Source organism: Macrosteles quadrilineatus, unplaced genomic scaffold, assembly GCF_028750875.1.
Source record: "Macrosteles quadrilineatus isolate MER2022 unplaced genomic scaffold, UCM_ALF_1.0 Scaffold_4__1_contigs__length_99947679, whole genome shotgun sequence".
Classification (NCBI taxonomy): domain Eukaryota; kingdom Metazoa; phylum Arthropoda; class Insecta; order Hemiptera; family Cicadellidae; genus Macrosteles; species Macrosteles quadrilineatus.
The window spans coordinates 67,963,082-67,980,976 of NW_026542597.1; the positions used below are offsets into that span (position 1 = coordinate 67,963,082).

The 17,895-nt window shown below is 34.2% G+C and overlaps 1 protein-coding gene and 1 long non-coding RNA gene across 4 annotated transcripts in view; one reads left to right on the plus strand and one right to left on the minus strand.

Moving 5' to 3' along the window:
- The window catches only part of LOC128992609 (dehydrogenase/reductase SDR family member 7-like), a 34,827-nt gene extending 27,792 nt beyond the window's left edge, over positions 1-7,035 (minus strand). For both annotated transcript variants that reach the window (XM_054416275.1, XM_054416274.1), the window contains exon 1: positions 6,600-7,035. In XM_054416275.1, coding sequence (XP_054272250.1) covers positions 6,600-6,723 — 124 coding nt within the window. In that variant the 5' untranslated portion in view covers positions 6,724-7,035. The remainder of the gene's footprint in view (positions 1-6,599) is intronic.
- Positions 7,036-7,814: 779 nt separating this feature from the next.
- On the plus strand, positions 7,815-13,809 carry LOC128992144 (uncharacterized). Of its 2 annotated transcripts, none has more exons than XR_008490696.1 (3): positions 7,815-7,890; positions 10,126-10,284; positions 13,695-13,809. It is a non-coding gene; the product is annotated as an uncharacterized LOC128992144 (long non-coding RNA). The 2 variants fall into 2 exon arrangements; XR_008490695.1 differs by lacking the exon at positions 7,815-7,890 and adding an exon at positions 8,483-8,620.
- The last annotated feature ends 4,086 nt before the right edge of the window (positions 13,810-17,895 follow it).

Below are 17,895 nucleotides of genomic sequence, written 5' to 3' on the forward strand. Positions count from 1 at the left end.
ACCTAAATTGAAAAATTAACTAAAATTACTAACTGATTACCATAAAAACCTATTGCTGGCATCTCCTCTTAAATTTTTTTCTTGTTTTTCTTTTGATATGTGTTAAACACATTGTTATGAACATAAAATGACGTGTTATAGGTTAGCCCACTTTTTAGTAGTGTTGCTATGCAGCCTGGAATGGACCTCATGTGACCTCGGTTGCACGACGACGCTATGACACAAATTAATGTTTTATATGTCTATTTTCATTATTTAGAGGGTAATGATTAATACTTAGCAGTTTTTAGCTAATTAAAGTAGTAACAACCTTGATTTTTACCTTAATTGAAAAATTGCCTAAAATACTAACTGACTACCATAAAAACCTATTGCTGGCATCTCCTCTTAAATTTTTTTCTCGTTTTTATTTTGATATGTGTTAAACACATTGTTATGAACAAAAAATGACGTAGCCTAGGTTAGCCCACTCCTTAGTAGTGTTGCTATACAGCCTGAAATGGACCTCATGTGACCTCGGTTGCACGACGATGCTATTACTCAAATTGTTGTTTTATATGTCTATTTACATTATTTAGAGGGTAATGAACAATACTAAGCAGTGTTTAGCTAATTAAAGTGGTAACAACCTTAATTTTAACCTAAATTAAAAAATTACCTAAAATTACTAAATCTGACTACAATAAAAACCTATTGCTGGCATCTCCTCTTAAATTTTTTTCTCGTGTTTCTTTTGATATGTGTTAAACACATTGTTATGAACAACAAATGACGTAGCCTAGGTTAGCCCACTCCTTAGTAGTGTTGCTATACAGCTTGGAATGGACCTCAAGTGACCTCGGTTGCACGACGACGCTATTACACAAATTAAAGTTTTATATGGATATTTACATTATTTAGATGGTGTTGATCATTACAAGGCACTTTTAAGCTTATTAAAGTAGAAACCACCTTGATTGTAATCCAAATGAAAAAATACCTAAAATTAATAACTTGCTGGCATTTCCCCTTAATTTTTTCTTTAGTTTTTTTTATATGCGTTAAACACATGGTTATGAACAAAAAAATGCCTATTCTAGGGTAGCCCGTAGAGTTATGATTTAAATATTTCCGGTACTTGGTACAAGTTAATATTACTTAAATAACTTGCTCCATCTCCTTTTGAAAACCCTTTCGGTTAGTATTCGAATCTTGACACAGAATCGCTATATTTTTAATGAATACAACAAAAACTTGTAAATTTAAATTTGTAAATTGTAAATTTAAAACTACCAACTATTCTTATGAACAAGTAAACTATTGTAGTTTGCTTGTTTATAGATTTATTATGATCAAACTTGGAAAATTAGTTTATTTTATACCAAGCTATTGATATTTTACACACTATATTACCCTGCCTGTAGCAGCAAACCTAGGTACCTTTCAAACTTAAATAAGCTCAATAAGCTCAACAAGACAAGTTGTGTAACTCAATAAGCTAAAAGGTGCCTACTATTGTTCAATACCAGCTAAATAATGTAAAAAGACATATAAAACATTAAGTTGTGTAATAGCGTCGTCGTGCAACCGAGGCCACATGAGGTCAATTCCAGGCTACATAGCAACACTACTAAAGAGTAAAGAGTGGGCTAACCTAGGCTACGTCATTTTATGTTCATAGAGTTTATGTTCATAAACGAAAAAAGTTGAGTTTTAGTAAATTAGGTCGTTATGGAACCGAGGTCACACAAGCTACAATCAAAATGGCCTATCTCAACTATAAAGGAGTGGGCTAACATAAGCGACATGTTTTCTAGTTCGTAATGATGTAATAAACATATTTTGAAAGAATAAAGAAAATCGTGCCAAAGGGATAGGCCAGCAATAGAAATTTATGGTAATTTATTGTTCTATTGAGGCAGATTTTAAACAATGCATTAAATTGATAAATAATAATATTTTTTATCGAAATGGTGTTAGGGATTGTTTATTAAGGTGTAACTAACATGTATAAACGAAAAAGTTGATTTTTAGTAAATTAGGTTCTTATGGAACCGAGGTCACACCAGCTACAATCTAAATGGCCTATCTCAACTATAAAGGAGTGGGCTAACCTAGGCGACGTGTTTTCTAGTTCGTAATGATGTAATAAACATATTTTGAAAGAATAAAGAAAATCGTGCCAAAGGGATAGGCCAGCAATAGAAATTTATAGTAATTTATTGTTCTATTGAGGCAGATTTTAAATAATGCATTAAATTGATAAATAATAATATTTTTTATCGAAATGGTGTTAGGTATTGTTTATTAAGGTGTAACTAACATGTATAAACGAAAAAAGTTGAGTTTTAGTAAATTAGGTTCTTATGGAACCGAGGTCACACCAGCTACTATCAAAATGGCCTATCTCAACTATAAAGGAGTGGGCTAACATAAGCGACGTGTTTTCTAGTTCGTAATGATGTAATAAAATCTTTTCAAATTTTCACAGAGACTATGTATATTTATTAATTATACCTCAATTAAGTTTAAAATGACTTTGATTAGTCATATCGAAATTCAGAAATGTCTACTAGAGACAGCTGAAATTGGGTTCCAGATTCCAGGAACCAATCAGCATGCGATGACAGATTTCAGTCATCCAAAGGCACTGGACGTGAAAACAAATAAACATCAAAATTGATGAGTCCGTCCACAATAATTCAAGAACAATGAGTAAATACTCAGGTGTGCCTGGTCAACTCTAAGTTGACAATTTCATCTTTTCAAAATTTAGAAACATCAAAATTCAAAATTTCAGTTGGACGATGAAAAATTTAATCCGTCCTCAACACATTATAATTCAATCTGTCGTGCACTAAAGTGTGCACCTGATGAGGTATGGGCTATCTAGCCCTGAGACCGAAACAGATGATATCGTTATGCGTATAATCGCACCTTTTACGTTGCAAGAGTGATTCCGCCACTAGGGCGTCTTTTCGCACGTATAACCCCAAGAACGAGTTTCGTGACCAATACATCTAACCTGCAAAATTAATTTAGAATTTTAGAAGGTTGCGAAGCCAAACACTTGCACCTAATGTTACAAGTCACTCAAAATTATTAATTGGTTAAAGTGATTGTGACAGGTGATGTAGTTGCAAATCCAGCGGAGCTGGTCAGTCTTCTCAATCAGACTGCAATTTTAGAATCACTGATATCATCAAACAGTAGCACGTTTAGGCTCTTCTACACAATTCGTGTGGGCGGCATCTGCCTGTCCGGCGATCGTGAGGGTTCCCACAGCATATAGCTTTCGTGGTTGATAGCTGCAATTAAGATCAGCATCTGCCCTACGTCTAAAACCCGGTTACGCGTTATTGTGAGGGGATAAGACAAGCGCTTCATTACAGGTTAATCTTTTTGAAGGTAAATGGGACGAATCCCTTGCCAATTTTCAATTACATTCTTTTGAATGTTCTTTCAAATTACAAAACCAAAATCTCAACCTCTCCGAGCATTGAGATTGTCACACGTACCGTCTCGGGTGTGTACGATCCATGTTCGTGTGTGGTTTGTAGATTCGAAATTTGATTGAGCCTGCGCTATGTCCAATACGACTAATCCATCTTTCAGGATTAGAAGTGTGCTCTGTTGTTTCGACTTTATTTTAGTCTCTTCAGTCATGGATAGGTCCGAAGACCACCATGAGACAACAGTAAATGTGATTTGCGTGGAACGTGTTCATTACGAGATTCCAGCATTCACTGGGCAGTACGAGCGTTCGACTCGCTTTTACAAACTCTGTGTGACAGTGGAAGAATTTAGCAATCCACAATGTCAAGAGTGCCCTACTTTTCAAATTTTCACAGAGACTATGTATATTTATTAATTATACCTCAATTAAGTTTAAAATGACTTTGATTAGTCATATCGAAATTCAGAAATGTCTACTAGAGACAGCTGAAATTGGGTTCCAGATTCCAGGAACCAATCAGCATGCGATGACAGATTTCAGTCATCCAAAGGCACTGGACGTGAAAACAAATAAACATCAAAATTGATGAGTCCGTCCACAATAATTCAAGAACAATGAGTAATAAACATATTTTGAAAGAATAAAGAAAATCGTGCCAAAGGGATAGGCCAGCAATAGAAATTTAAGGTAATTTATTGTTCTATTGAGGCAGATTTTAAATAATTCATTAAATTAATAAATAATAATATTTTTTATCGAAATGGTGTTAGGTATTGTTTATTAAGGTGTAACTAACATGTATAAACGAAAAAGTTGATTTTTAGTACATTAGGTTCTTATGGAACCGAGGTCACACCAGCTACAATCAAAATGGCCTATCTCAGCTATAAAGGAGTGGGCTAACCTAGGCGACGTGTTTTCTAGTTCGTAATGATGTAATAAACATATTTTGAAAGAATAAAGAAAATCGTGCCAAAGGGATAGGCCAGCAATAGAAATTTATGGTAATTTATTGTTCTATTGAGGCAGATTTTAAATAATGTATTAAATTGATAAATAATAATATTTTTTATCGAAATGGTGTTAGGTATGGTTTATTAAGGTGTAACTAACATGTATAAACGAAGAAAGTTGAGTTTTAGTAAATTAGGTTCTTATGGAACCTAGGTCACACCAGCTACAATCAAAATGGCCTATCTCAACTATAAAGGAGTGGGCTAACATAAGCGACGTGTTTTCTAGTTCGTAATGATGTAATAAACATATTTTGAAAGAATAAAGGAAATCGTGCCAAAGGGAGATAGGCCAGCAATATAAATTTATGGTAATTTATTGTTCTATTGAGGCAGATTTTAAATAATGCATTAAATTGATAAATAATAATATTTTTTATCGAAATGGTGTTAGGTATAATTTATTAAGGTGTAACTAACATGTATAAACGAAAAAAGTTGAGTTTTAGTAAATTAGGTTCTTATGGAACAGAGGTCACACCAGCTACAATCAAAATGGCCTATCTCAACTATAAAGGAGTGGGCTAACATAAGCGACGTGGTTTCTAGTTCGTAATGATGTAATAAACATATTTTGAAAGAATAAAGAAAATCGTGCCAAGGGGATAGGCCAGCAATAGAAATTTATGGTAATTTATTATTCTATTATGAGGTCCATTCCAGGCTGCATAGCTACACTACTAAAAAGTGGGCTAACCTATACTACGTCATTTTATGTTCATAACAATGTGTTTAACACATATCAAAAGAAAAACGAGAAAAAAAATTAAGAGGAGATGCCAGCAATAGGTTTTTACGATAATTAGTTAGTAATTTTAGGTAGTTTATTAGTTTGTATTAATATCAAGGTGATTTCTTTATTAATAAGCTTAAAAGTGCCCAGTATTGTTCAATACCAGATAAATAATGTAAATAGAAATTTAGAACATACATTTTTGTAATAGCATCGGCGTGCAACCGAGGTCACACGAAGTGCATTCCAGGATACATAGCTACACTATTAAAGAGTGGGCTAACCTAGAAGAGGTAATTTTTTTTTCATAACCATGTGTTTAACGCGTATCAAAAGAAAAACTGAAGAAAAATTTAAGGGGAATTGCCAGCAATAGGTTTTTATGGTAGTCAAATAGTAATTTTAGGTAATTTTTCATTTGGATTCAAATCGATGCGGTAACTACTTAATTAGCTAAAAAGTGCTTAGTGTTGTGCAATATGCTCTACATAATGTAAATAGACATATAAAACATGAATTTTAGTAATAGCGTCGTCGTGCAATCAAGGTCACATGAAGTGCATTCCAGGCTACATAGCTACACTAGTAAAGAGTGGGCTAACCTTGAATACGTCATTTTTGGTTCATAACCATGTGTTTAACATATATCAAAAGAAAAACGAGAGAAAAACTTAAGGGGAACCGCCAGCAATAGGTTTTTATGGTAGTCAGCTAATAATTTTATCATTTGGAAAAAATTGAAGGTGGTTACTACTTTAAATAACCTCAAACGTCTTTAATATTGTCCTTTATTCTCTAAATAATCAAATAGTAGTTTAATTTCATTCAGCGTATTGTACAGTTTTATACATACATATTAGTCAACCTTCATAATCAACGCTGTGCGTGTACCGCCAAACACCATCTTTGCCGTGTTTCGCCAAAAAAAGTTCCCGCCACTTGATATTTTGGAGGTTATGTCAGCTGCTTTGTGACGAATCCTGCTGTGACGCCATCATTGTTGTGACGTTTTACTGTGACGTATATTCGTAGGAGGGGCGGTAGGAGAAGTGGAATGGGTTATTGCTGTTCTATTGCCAGTTTCACGCTGATTGTAAAAAGCATGCTAGTTTGGAAACTCCCTTTGATTAATCAAAGATTGTGGATTAATAATCAGTATTTATAAACATATCAATTATAAAATAAAACTATCATAACCTAACCTAACCAACCAAACTTGCTGATGGTTAAAAAATGGCATGAAGGTTTACTAATCGAATCGATACTTAGTTTCAATCGTTATTAGCATAGCCCAGTTAAGAAACTGTATCGGTACCCGTTGTCTTTCTTTTGTATTTATCGTACCTACCCTAGACTTAAGTTATGGAACCAAGTAGGCCTAGGCCTATAATAGCTTGAGGTAACACTAAGTACTTACCTATTTTCTGTCCGAACGTTTCAGCAAAAGCCAGCCCAAAATCACAGTCAGCAAAAGATAGGACAAGTAAATAGATGAAGAGATATAAAATGACAAATAGACCAATCAAAGTAAAGACATCCATAATGCTTAGATTCGGAAAAAAGTTCTAAAGAAATATGTGATATCGAGAAACTATTAATTTTAATTAAATTTATAGAAGTATAGAAAATTTGATAACACCCATGGAGAGAAATTTTTATAACTGCACTCTTTTATCCAAGTCAATATCAATCAACCAACAACAATGTCGGTCAGATGTTTTGGGTCAGACAGAGACTAGAGACTGTACACACTTTATCAGTTAGTTAGTCGAAAAAATAAAGAAATGAAAAACGCAAGCGTGTACAAAAACAAAATAACCAATGTGTGAACCAAACACAAACACAAACGGAAACGATATCGATATCCCCTCAATTGAAAGTTTCGAAAGTTGACACGACCTTAAACTGTTGATAGTAACAGCGTCAGCTGTTCACAGGCAGACAACAGGTGGTTTTGGTTTTGGGTTTTTGGTTTTTGGTAAATTGAGGTCAGGCTCGTGGGGTGGCATAGCTTATAATGTCATAGCTTATAATCGTGAATTTGTTCCATAGCTTATAATGTTGAAAATGTGGCATAGCTTATAATCAGTTATAAGCTATGCCACACTTTCACGAAAAATTATAAGCTATGCCACAATTTCTCTAAAACGTTATAAGGTATGACACATTTTCTGTTTCACAACTTATAATGGTCAAATAGTGGCGCAGCTTATAATTCCGATTCTGTTCTATAGCTTATAATCCTGATTTTGAGTCATACCTTATAATCCTGATTTTGGGGCATAGCTTATAATTTTGAAGAGAATGTTGCATTGTGGGAATGGCATCAGCTGCTCGCTTCAGTCAGGTCTACCATATATACGATATTTTATGGTAGGAGTAGGATACGATAATTATTGTAATTGACCGTACTGACAACTGCGAAATCGTAATTTATAACCTAAACATTTATTTATTTAAATGTTTTAAACGATTTTTATACGAGAAATGGCAACAATTACATGCTATATGACAATGAAAATGCAAGTAATATTTATAGTGAGAAGTTAAAAGATATGAAAATGAAGTGAAGGATAACGGCATTGAAAATTAATAAATCTTGTCAATACTCAATAGTCCGGCTGGTGTTGACAGAAGATAAAGAAGAGGAACAATAATTAAATTGTAAACATCAAAAAATTCCAAAACTATTGAGGTGTTGAAATCCAGTAAGTTGTGTTTTAATCCAATCTGTTCCTAGGCCTTGTGACAAAAAGTAACAAAATGCAGTAGGCTAAAATTTGCTTGAGTGTTATTAGGTTAAGTTAGTAGGTACAGTTGCCTAGCCTACTTAAGCTTAAGGTAGCTGTGACTCAAGTTACAGATTTCCTGTGACAGGCCTAAACAATTAACTTAATAAAAATATCAGTGAATGTATTCAACGGCTGCACTTTACTTGACGTCCTACACTCATTCACGATTGTTTTTTCTATTCGATATTTTCGTTCGATTGTTTCATTCGATATATCGTTTGGTTAGTTAGGTTAGGTTAACCTTACCTAACTAACCAAACGATATATCGAATGAAGCAATCGATATATCGATCAATATTTTCATTCGAATGAGTGTAGGACGTCAAGTAAAGTGCAGCCCTTTATTTTACGTCCTACACTCATTCGAATGAAAATATCTATTATTAGATTGTTTTATTCGATATATCGTTTGGTTAGTTAGGTTAGGTTAACCTTACCTAACTAACCAAATGATATAACTTATCTAATAATCGATACCGGTATATCGATTGATATTTTCATTCGAATGAGTGTAGGACGTAAAGTAAAGTGCAGCCCTTAAGTTTACGTCCTACACTCATTTGAATGAGTATTAAGTATTCGAGTAGGCCTATATTCGATATAAGTAGGCTATCAAGTTTGTATCATTTGTGTAACCTTAGAAATGGTAAGCGTGATAATACTGAGCCAAGAGATTTAACTTGGGTAGGCCTACAGTTTCTTAACTGGGCTACGCTAATTTAAGTTAATATATTTTACTGAACTACAGTATTGAATTAAAAATATTGATTAATAATAGATATTTTAAAATATACCTATCTAAGTTTATTATAAAATTAAATGATCATAACCTAACTTAACCAACCAAACTTGCTGATGGTGAAAAAATCGCATGTAGGTTTACTAGGCTAATCGAATCGATAGTTTCAATAAAATTAGCGTAGCCCAGTTAAGAAACTGTACCCTTTAACTTATTCTACCATCAATACTGTTAATACTATTCAATGAAATGGCGACGATACATATTTGGTAAATTTTAAGCCAAGTATGAATGGAAATTTAGTAGTCTATAAAATAACTTACAATAGGCAACGTCACAAAACTTAAGTTAGGTTAATTTCACACAGTAAACAAGGCAGCAAACCATGCAGTTAACTTATGGCAAAAAAACATGTAGGCTACCTAAGAAAATGAAATTGTGACACATACCTGAGTAGCCTACATGAATAAAATTACAAATTAGGCAAGTAGGCCTATGGGTCAACTTTTTTCATATTAGCCCACCATACTTACAATTGATTGTAATTGGCAAAGGCAAATATCCTTGTATTATGTTTCTTTCATAACCTAAAATCAAATGAAAATTCGGTTTGAAGGTGTAAGGCGGGATAAATCTGAATGAGTTCGCGAACTAGCATGATCGGGCCATGGGACCGGGTTTTAATGAGTTCTATGCAGAGAAGGGGCCTAGGCCAAAAAATGGGGTTTTCTCATTTTTTACCCTTAAAACACAAAATTTATCAATTATTCTCTAGACCTTTCTAAAGAAATTAAAAAAAAATAATATGTCATCTATGTATCGTGTTGTGTATAGTGGAGTCGTGGATTAGTTGTCCGCTTAACTGTGTGTGTGTGTAAGTGTTCGCATAAAAAACTCAAGCTAACCGTTGCACCTATAGTGTTAAAAAATTGCACGAATCTTAATTATGACACCAATGGAAAGACACCATAAAATTTAGACGATTCCGTTCAGTAGTAATTATAAAACCCTCAAAATACATTTTTAAATTTGTCCCATAAGAATAACATTAGAAGCTACCTTCTTCTACTTTTTATTTGTTTATGTTTTGCGACCAACAAAAAGCTTGATTTATATTTTAAACTATATAGATATATATAGGCTATATTTATTTTTATAAATCAAACTTGAAAGCTTTATTTTATACTAAGCTATTAATGTTTTAATAAAAAACACACTTTATTAGTTCCACCTGGGTAATGACACTTGGGTCCGAGAGAACCAGTGGCCTTCGAGTTTTTAAGTTTTTATCTACCAATCCAAATATTTGTACAAAGAAAATATGCCCTACCTTGAGCTATAGTTCTATATTCTGTTTTTACTTTTAACAAGAAGTAGGCCTGAATGATGTACACTGCCTATTTTTGTTCCAGGTAAATTTTCTTGTAAAGCTTGGAGCATTGCAAATGTTTGGTGTTAATGTATGAGAGTACTTCACATGTAAACAATATTGATGAAGTTGTCTGCTTATTTGGAGCCAAATAAGAAGGAGAGAAATTTTCTTGGAAAAGAATCGAAAGCAATAAAGATAAGTAAGTTTGGCTAAGTTATCAATATGATTAAAAAGCATTTTCAGTCCTTGTTTAACATTAACACGTTGACTGCTAACGCCGACTCTAGTCGGCGTCGCTAGCACTTCAATGTGGCGCGCGCCGACAAAAGTCGGCACCAGACCAACAGAAATATATTGAGTCAGTGTGAGCTTAGCCTCAGACGGAGACGTTATAATCGTTGCCAGCCTGCCAGCTTAGAATGCGAGCTTTACTTTGGTGTAGGTTGGTACTACAATTTCCCGTAAAATCCTGTCTGGCAATGCTTTTGTCCCGGTTTCGGGGATTTTTTCTCTTGAACCCACATTACAAAGACACTGGATACGGATCCGTGCAGTGCTGCTACCTTTGGGTGTTTCAGTGAACTACATCCACTCTCGGGGTAACGCAGCACAGTCACCACTGCTCTTTTGTGATTCGTCAGACTGAAATATTTGAATGCCAATTGCGTTCGCTGATTCGGTTGCGTGCCGGGGCTTCGCCCGCCACTGGGGAGCGCCTGTACGTTGTTTTCAGCAGTCATCGTGTTAACTTATGATGTGCTGTGGCGGTTAAGTTTTTATATTTGGAAAAAAATACACTTTAATCAACTTACAGCACTGTTCAAGTTTCAGAGTTACCTATGGTGACAGAATAATACAAGGCATGTTATTTAAGTAAGTACTGTTTTTAAATTTCTCCGTTTCAGTGCTGCGATTGGCATTTTGGACATTTGTGCTGTGTATGTGGATGTATTGGCAAGCCTGCACTGGAAATTCGGCACAAATCGGCTGTGTTTACATCCGGTTTAGAGCATTCAAAACGGTGCCGCCAATTGAGACTGCCGTTGCCTGTGAAGTTTGCGCTGTACCGGTAATTAGATTTTTAAGTGCTAAAGGTGTGAAAGCCATTTAAATTCATTGACAGATTAGTGAAGTGTATGGGGAGAAAATTATGAGTGGCGGAATTGTACCTACGCAGGTGGGTAAGGGCATTTAAAGATGGCCGCACCAACGTTCATGAGAAGCAACGCACAGGGTGGCCATCTATCAAATTGTCATGGTGATTTCCAGGATGTGAATCTGTTATCTTCGGAACCGGAGACTTACGCTGTACAACTACACCAGTCTAAATATGTGGAAAGATCAAGTTATTTGTTTATAGTTTATTGCCCCCACACAACTGGTAACAATAAAGTAGTTTCACATCTTTTTGTGGTAAAAAAATGTTAATACCAGCACAGAATTAAATTAGTTATTTTTCCCCAACACCCATTAAACCTTAGATACATCGATTGCTCATATGTAGGAGCTTGAACAAAAACGATCATACTAGTTTGATGAGACACCGTGCTTGTCAGATCATGTGAAATGAGAAAGGCTACTATCTTACTAATGTTATAAATGTGAAAGTTTGTGTGTTTGTTTGTTGTTTGTGTGTTTGAAGTTCAATCACGTGTTAATTACTGGATGGATTGGGCTCAAATTTGGCATGATGATAGCTCACATTCACGATTAACATAGGTATAGGCATATTTTTATCTCAAAAATCCTTTTGGGCTCCGCCTTAGTGGCTCTAGAGTTTCCCATGTTAACCTCATAAGGTACTCATATTTAAATGGAATTAAAGAATTTAGTCAGCTGTTTCAACTAAAAAGGTTGGTTCTATGATATGCAAAGGCATTAAAAGTTATAAGATTTACCAACAGGATGCAGCACTATTATTTTTTTTTCATTTATGAAAACAGCTAATTTGAACTAAGCAGCAACAAAAAACTCTGATACACAATGATAACTGTCTGTTTACAGTTATGTTTATGTTTTTAATTTCACGAATAATTTGTGATATTTTGTGAATCTTTAATAATTAATTTTTTTCTTTTGTTTGGGTGAAGTGGTAGAACATTATGGCTATGGTAGATGAGTAATACTATAGTCATAGACAATAGAGTAAATATAGACTGTCAAAGAAAGGTTTTGCGATCTGCCGCTAGAGCTTTTTGCCATTCGATATCAGTTATCGGTATTCGATTCAGTGTCGTCGTCGACTACTCGCCACTCGCCAGCTGTTACCAGCACTACCACTCTTGCAAACTAAATGATTACTAATCGCTATTGTCGTCTTCTGCAATCGCGTCAAAATCACGAACATCTACCGCGGCTGTGTAGACATCATCATTGAATGCCGTGGTCACGAAACGTCATCGTCGTCCTCGATTGCGGCAAAATTGTGAACATCTTCAGCAGCCGTATATACAATCGTCTTGCGCGATCGCAGAAAAGACGTGATCATTTTTCCCGTGGTCCGTGGTCACGAAAACGTCGTCTAGCACAGTCGCGGTTTAAGAACATCTCCCGCGGTCGTGTAGACACATCATCGTCTTGCCCCATCACGGAAACGTGATCGTTGTCTAGCGCGATTGAGTAGCGGTAAATCATGAAATTTACCGACTTTGATATCAAAATAAAGACTAAATCCCAACTTTTCCAGACCATTTTGAAATTCAATACTAATACCTGACTTTCCCGTTTTCCCCAACTACTAGACATCCTGGTTAAATTTAATTTTGACCTTGCAAATATAAAACAAAACCTTCCAATAAACCACTTCCTAAAATTATGGATTAATAAAGAAAAACTTTGAATCATTGTAATGAAACTACAAAAGTATAACAAATATATGTTTAAAAAAAATACAATAAAAGATGGCATTTAAATTAATTTATTGCTTAATATTAAATAAGTCAATAAACTCCAATTGTGGGGGATTAAAGTCCTCCAAAGTTGGCTACACTACTCCCAACTACCAAGTTGTTATGGAAACGGTTGCTAGCGCTTGATGCTGCAGCGGTGTGCGCCGTAACTACACATTACCCCTGGCGGTCGGCGCCGGAATATACACTAACCGCAGCACAGCTGGCCACTCTACTCCTGCCCAGTATGGTCAGACCTAGCATATGATTTTATATGATGAAGCCGTACTTGGGCTACCGCTGTATGGTTTCATCATGACATGTATTTCAATCATTCACTGGGTTATAATTCGTATGTATTTGAATGGATACATTTAATTCTTAATTGATAAAAGACTATGAAAACCGTTTAGTGCTCTTTGGTGTTCTATAGTGCTATGATGGACACAAGAGCGTAATCTGATTTGGTTCTACAGTACTTTACTTAACTTTAATTTTAATAGTAGCCTGCTGTTAGCAGGTTTGTGCTGTGCTGGGCAAGTGTGTGCAATATCCATGGAAAAATTATGTTGAATCCTCTCACCTTGTGCAAGGATCCTTTAAGTCAATCTCAATTTCTCTTGCAGAAAAGTCCAGGACAAATTAACCACCAAGCTAACAAGACACCCCTTTCTCTATTTAGTTCTGATAACAATTTTGAGTTATTGTTTATTTGTTTCAGGATATCATGACAGAAGAATGCAGAAGGGTTGCTCAGCTATTAACTTCGCCTTATAATCTTTATTTATTTCAATTGTGTTGTAAGAAGTATTTTTTAAACAGTAAAACTTTCTCCAATTATAGACTACCTATTATGATTCATTGTTGTGTTTTATTAAGGTCCCTACCCTTATCTAAGAAATATTTTATAAACCAAAATGTTTAATGCTGCTCGCCTATTATTCTTGATGAAATATTAAAATACACTCCATTATTGAGCCTAATCATATTGATTTTCACCTTTTAAAAAAGTAAGTAACACAACCAAGACCACCAGTCCTTAAATAAAAGTACTTCATAATCATCCCAGTAAGACATAGGCTAATGGATTTCCAAATTCCTCCCTAGGAGTTTATCTGCATCCGGACTTTGTGTCACCTCCGGATTGAATCCGGAATTTGACACCTCAAACTTTAAAATCCATCAAGCCGTTATTGAGTTATGACTGTGAAAAGAAAACTGCTTGCGTATTAATATATAGATTCTACCTCTCTCAGTGATAAAGGAAGCTTATTATACAGTTTGAGACCCATATAAAAAGTACTCTTTTCATAAGCAGCAGATTTATGTATGGGGTACTGCACACTGTACAACCTTTTTTTAAATTAGTTTATAAGATCTAACATATTGGATAAAGTTGACATCATTTGATAATTTGCTCAACTTATGTAGTTCTCTCTTTTTCCTACTTGCTATTATAATGCCTTTTGTTAGCCAGCTTTTGGTTGTTATCTCCTTGCTCTTTGTATTTACCAAGGGAAATGCCTATTCATAATGAAACATGAATATACCAAGAAAATGTTTATAAGCAGTGTTAGGATCAGAGATTTTAGCGCAGTATAAAGAATCCCAATTTTCATTACTGATTGAATCTTGGAATTTTAACATTTTTTCTTTCTTAAAACATCGCTTTTTGGTCTCAGTTTTTTTTTTATTTACTTTATAATTAATATTAGTCGATAAAATCTGATAAGTGTGGTCAGAGATGTCAGTATCTACAACTAAAGTTTGACAACTGTCTAAAGCTACATTAGTAAACACGTTATCTATACAGGTTTTAGAAACATTAGTAATCCTAGTGGGTTGTAAAATAATAGCAAACATGCTGTAAGATTCCATCAGGGATTTGAAATGCACTGTGTGAGGTTCTTTTTTGAAAAAAGAGCCATTTTTAATATATGCGTTGGGAGTCTAAAGTGGCTCTTTTACTACCTAGGGAGTAAAGAGCATTAGTCCCTATGGAGTTAATCAGACGGACAAATAAAGTGTCTACTAAAAGAGTCACCTTATGCCCTAGAGATGAAATTTTTCATTTTTTTCATTTCAAGTAAAACATGCCCAGCCGCTTATCCACCACATCCAGCTGTTTTCTTCATTACCAATAGAGATAGAGATGCATCAGGGTATATTTTAACAAAAATCGTCGAATAATCTATACAAAATTGAGCAAAAAATGAGTGTGAAATTTGTTTCACAAATAAAAATTTTCCTCTCTTCACGTAGTTGTCTCACGAAAATCGCGTTTGCAGAAGATAACGGCGACGTGTCTATAATACATGAGAAATAATCACAACGTTACCGTGATCGAGAGAGATAACCACGACCATAATCGCAGGATATGACAAAGACTGTTTACCGTGAAGTTCGTGCTCAGAGTTTTTGGTTGCTCACTAGAGAAGAGAAATTTGCAAATTTTCCTTGAACTTAGGGAAATTACTCACTGTAATCCAGTAGCTAAAAAACTTCTGCGTTTGTTTCAAAAATTGCATATGTTTGTGATATAGTCCTTTGGTTGGAGTAAATTGTGAAGCCTACCAAACCATGCTAGGTGCACGTTTTTACTGACATATACTGACTAATATTATAAACTAAAGGGTGGAGTGTAAATGTCATGCTTTTGGGAGGGGGGCATCAGGCTTGGTTTGGGGGGGGGGCATGCGCCATTGCCCTTGGGGGGGGGCTGGGCACCCCTGCTCACAATTTAAGACCAAAATGGTGATTATAGGCCTAACACATTGAGAGATATGCCTCTTCAAGGTTCATAAAATCTTCCATACATGTTTGTATTTTAAGAATCAAGTTATTCAATTTGGTCAAATTTTATAAAAGAGTCATAATAAGAATATAAACATTACGTAATACGTAATGTTTTTCACTCATTAAGTATGCTTTTTTTGTCCAAGTTAAAATTGTATTCCAATTTATATACTCTTTGTATAATTTAAAATACCATAATCCTATTCAAAATTATAAAATTCAAGCTTTTTTGCAATTTTAAAGTTGAAATCAGAAAATCTGTTACGCAAAATAAATGTTTACGTAATGTTTTTCACCTATTAAATGAGCTTTATATGTATATCTTATAGTTGTATTCATTTTATAACTCTTTATGCAAAAAAAAAAAAACATAATTGTATTCAAAATTATAATATTTAAGCCAATTTTTAACATTTCAAAGTTTAAGACAGAAAATTTGTTAGGCCAAATTAGTTAATTTACGCAATGTTTTTGACCCCTTAAATGGGGGTTAGTTTGAAAAAATACAATTATTTGTAATCCTTTTAAACACTCTTTATGCTATTACAAAAGCCATATCTGTATTCAAAATCATAGTATTAAAGCCATTATTAGGTATTCCTATGTTGTAAACAGTTTAATTTAAAATCAAAATTACGTAAAAATAAATAAATACCGTTCGTCACAGGCCTGTGTTCTATCCCCGAGAACCTTTTATTGTAACAATGTACGTGTGTGTTTATGAAGATAGATACAGATTTATTTCCATTTAAAAATAAATTGTTATAACACAATCTGTACTTGAAATGAAATAAATTTGTTTATTATGGTTCTTTTATAAAACTTGACCAAATTGAATAGCTTGAAAGTTGAATCTTAAAATACAAACATTTATTTTATTGAAACTTGAAGAGGCATATCTCTGAATGTGTTAGACATATAATTACCATTTTGGTATTAAATTGTGAGTATTTTAATGCAGTTTCAAAGTAATTATGGTTGTTTTAATGAAAAATAACGTTTAAGTCATGCTTTAGGGTTAACGTTAGCCAAACTTTAAAAAAATTCAAAATTTGGTAATTTTAGCCGTTGTTTGCGGAGTCATATCTTGAAAACTATTCGGCCTGTAATAACCATTTTGGTCTTATATGGTAGGTAATTTAATATACTTTAAAAATGGTTAGGGTTGTTCTTTATGAAAAGGTTACGCTTCAGGGTCAAAATTGGACAAACGTAAAAATAGTGCGAAATTCCATCGATTTTTAAGCTTTTTGGAGGTGATCCGGAAGGTCACCGAGGTCGAAAATTTGGATTTAGCATCTCGGTACTATTACAAACAACATAAAAAAAAGAAACCTACTACCCCATTTCATGCAAGGTAGACCCTGATTTTTATAACAAGGTTACTGGGTTAATAACATAAAGGTTCATCAATATTTTTCTTATTTCTGGTATTTTACATATGATAATAACCCCTACAAATAAGTGCCTGGAGATCATTTTTTACATGCACAACTGAAACAAAAACATACAAACTACAAACAGTCATGATTTCCTCATTTAAACAGAGATGTCTGAAAGGGGCATCATACTCAGCGTTTGCTAGGATTCTTACAGCTCTTTTTTTATTAGCAGTACATCATTAATTTCAGCAGACCCACCCCAGAGTCTGAGCCCATACAAAAGAACTCCTTGAAAAAAAGCTACATAGGCTTTTTTAAACAGTTTTTATTTAGACAACTTTTTAGACTTCTCAAAAGGAAGATAACTCTGGAAAGTTTACTGCAAACCAAGGTTATATGAGGGCTCCAAGTCAGTTTTGTATCAATGCAAATACCCAAGAGCTTAACAGAGGTCACATGCTGAACATCTGCTAGATAACTCTAAATTTAAACACAGAATTCTGACTGTAAATTTTAAATCTCGGTTTTTGTGTCTACTTTAGTTCTTGTCCTGTGACACTGACCGCTACATGAGAAGATCGTTTTATTTGGCTAAATGAAGGTGTAAACAGTAAAATAATAAGAAACAAATTGTAAACAAAACATGACCTCTATAATCTACATTGCACCGTACAGAAATAAAACTTCAATTTGGGCTTAAGCTGTTCCATAAGTATGACAAATCTACTAAATATGTTTTGATCA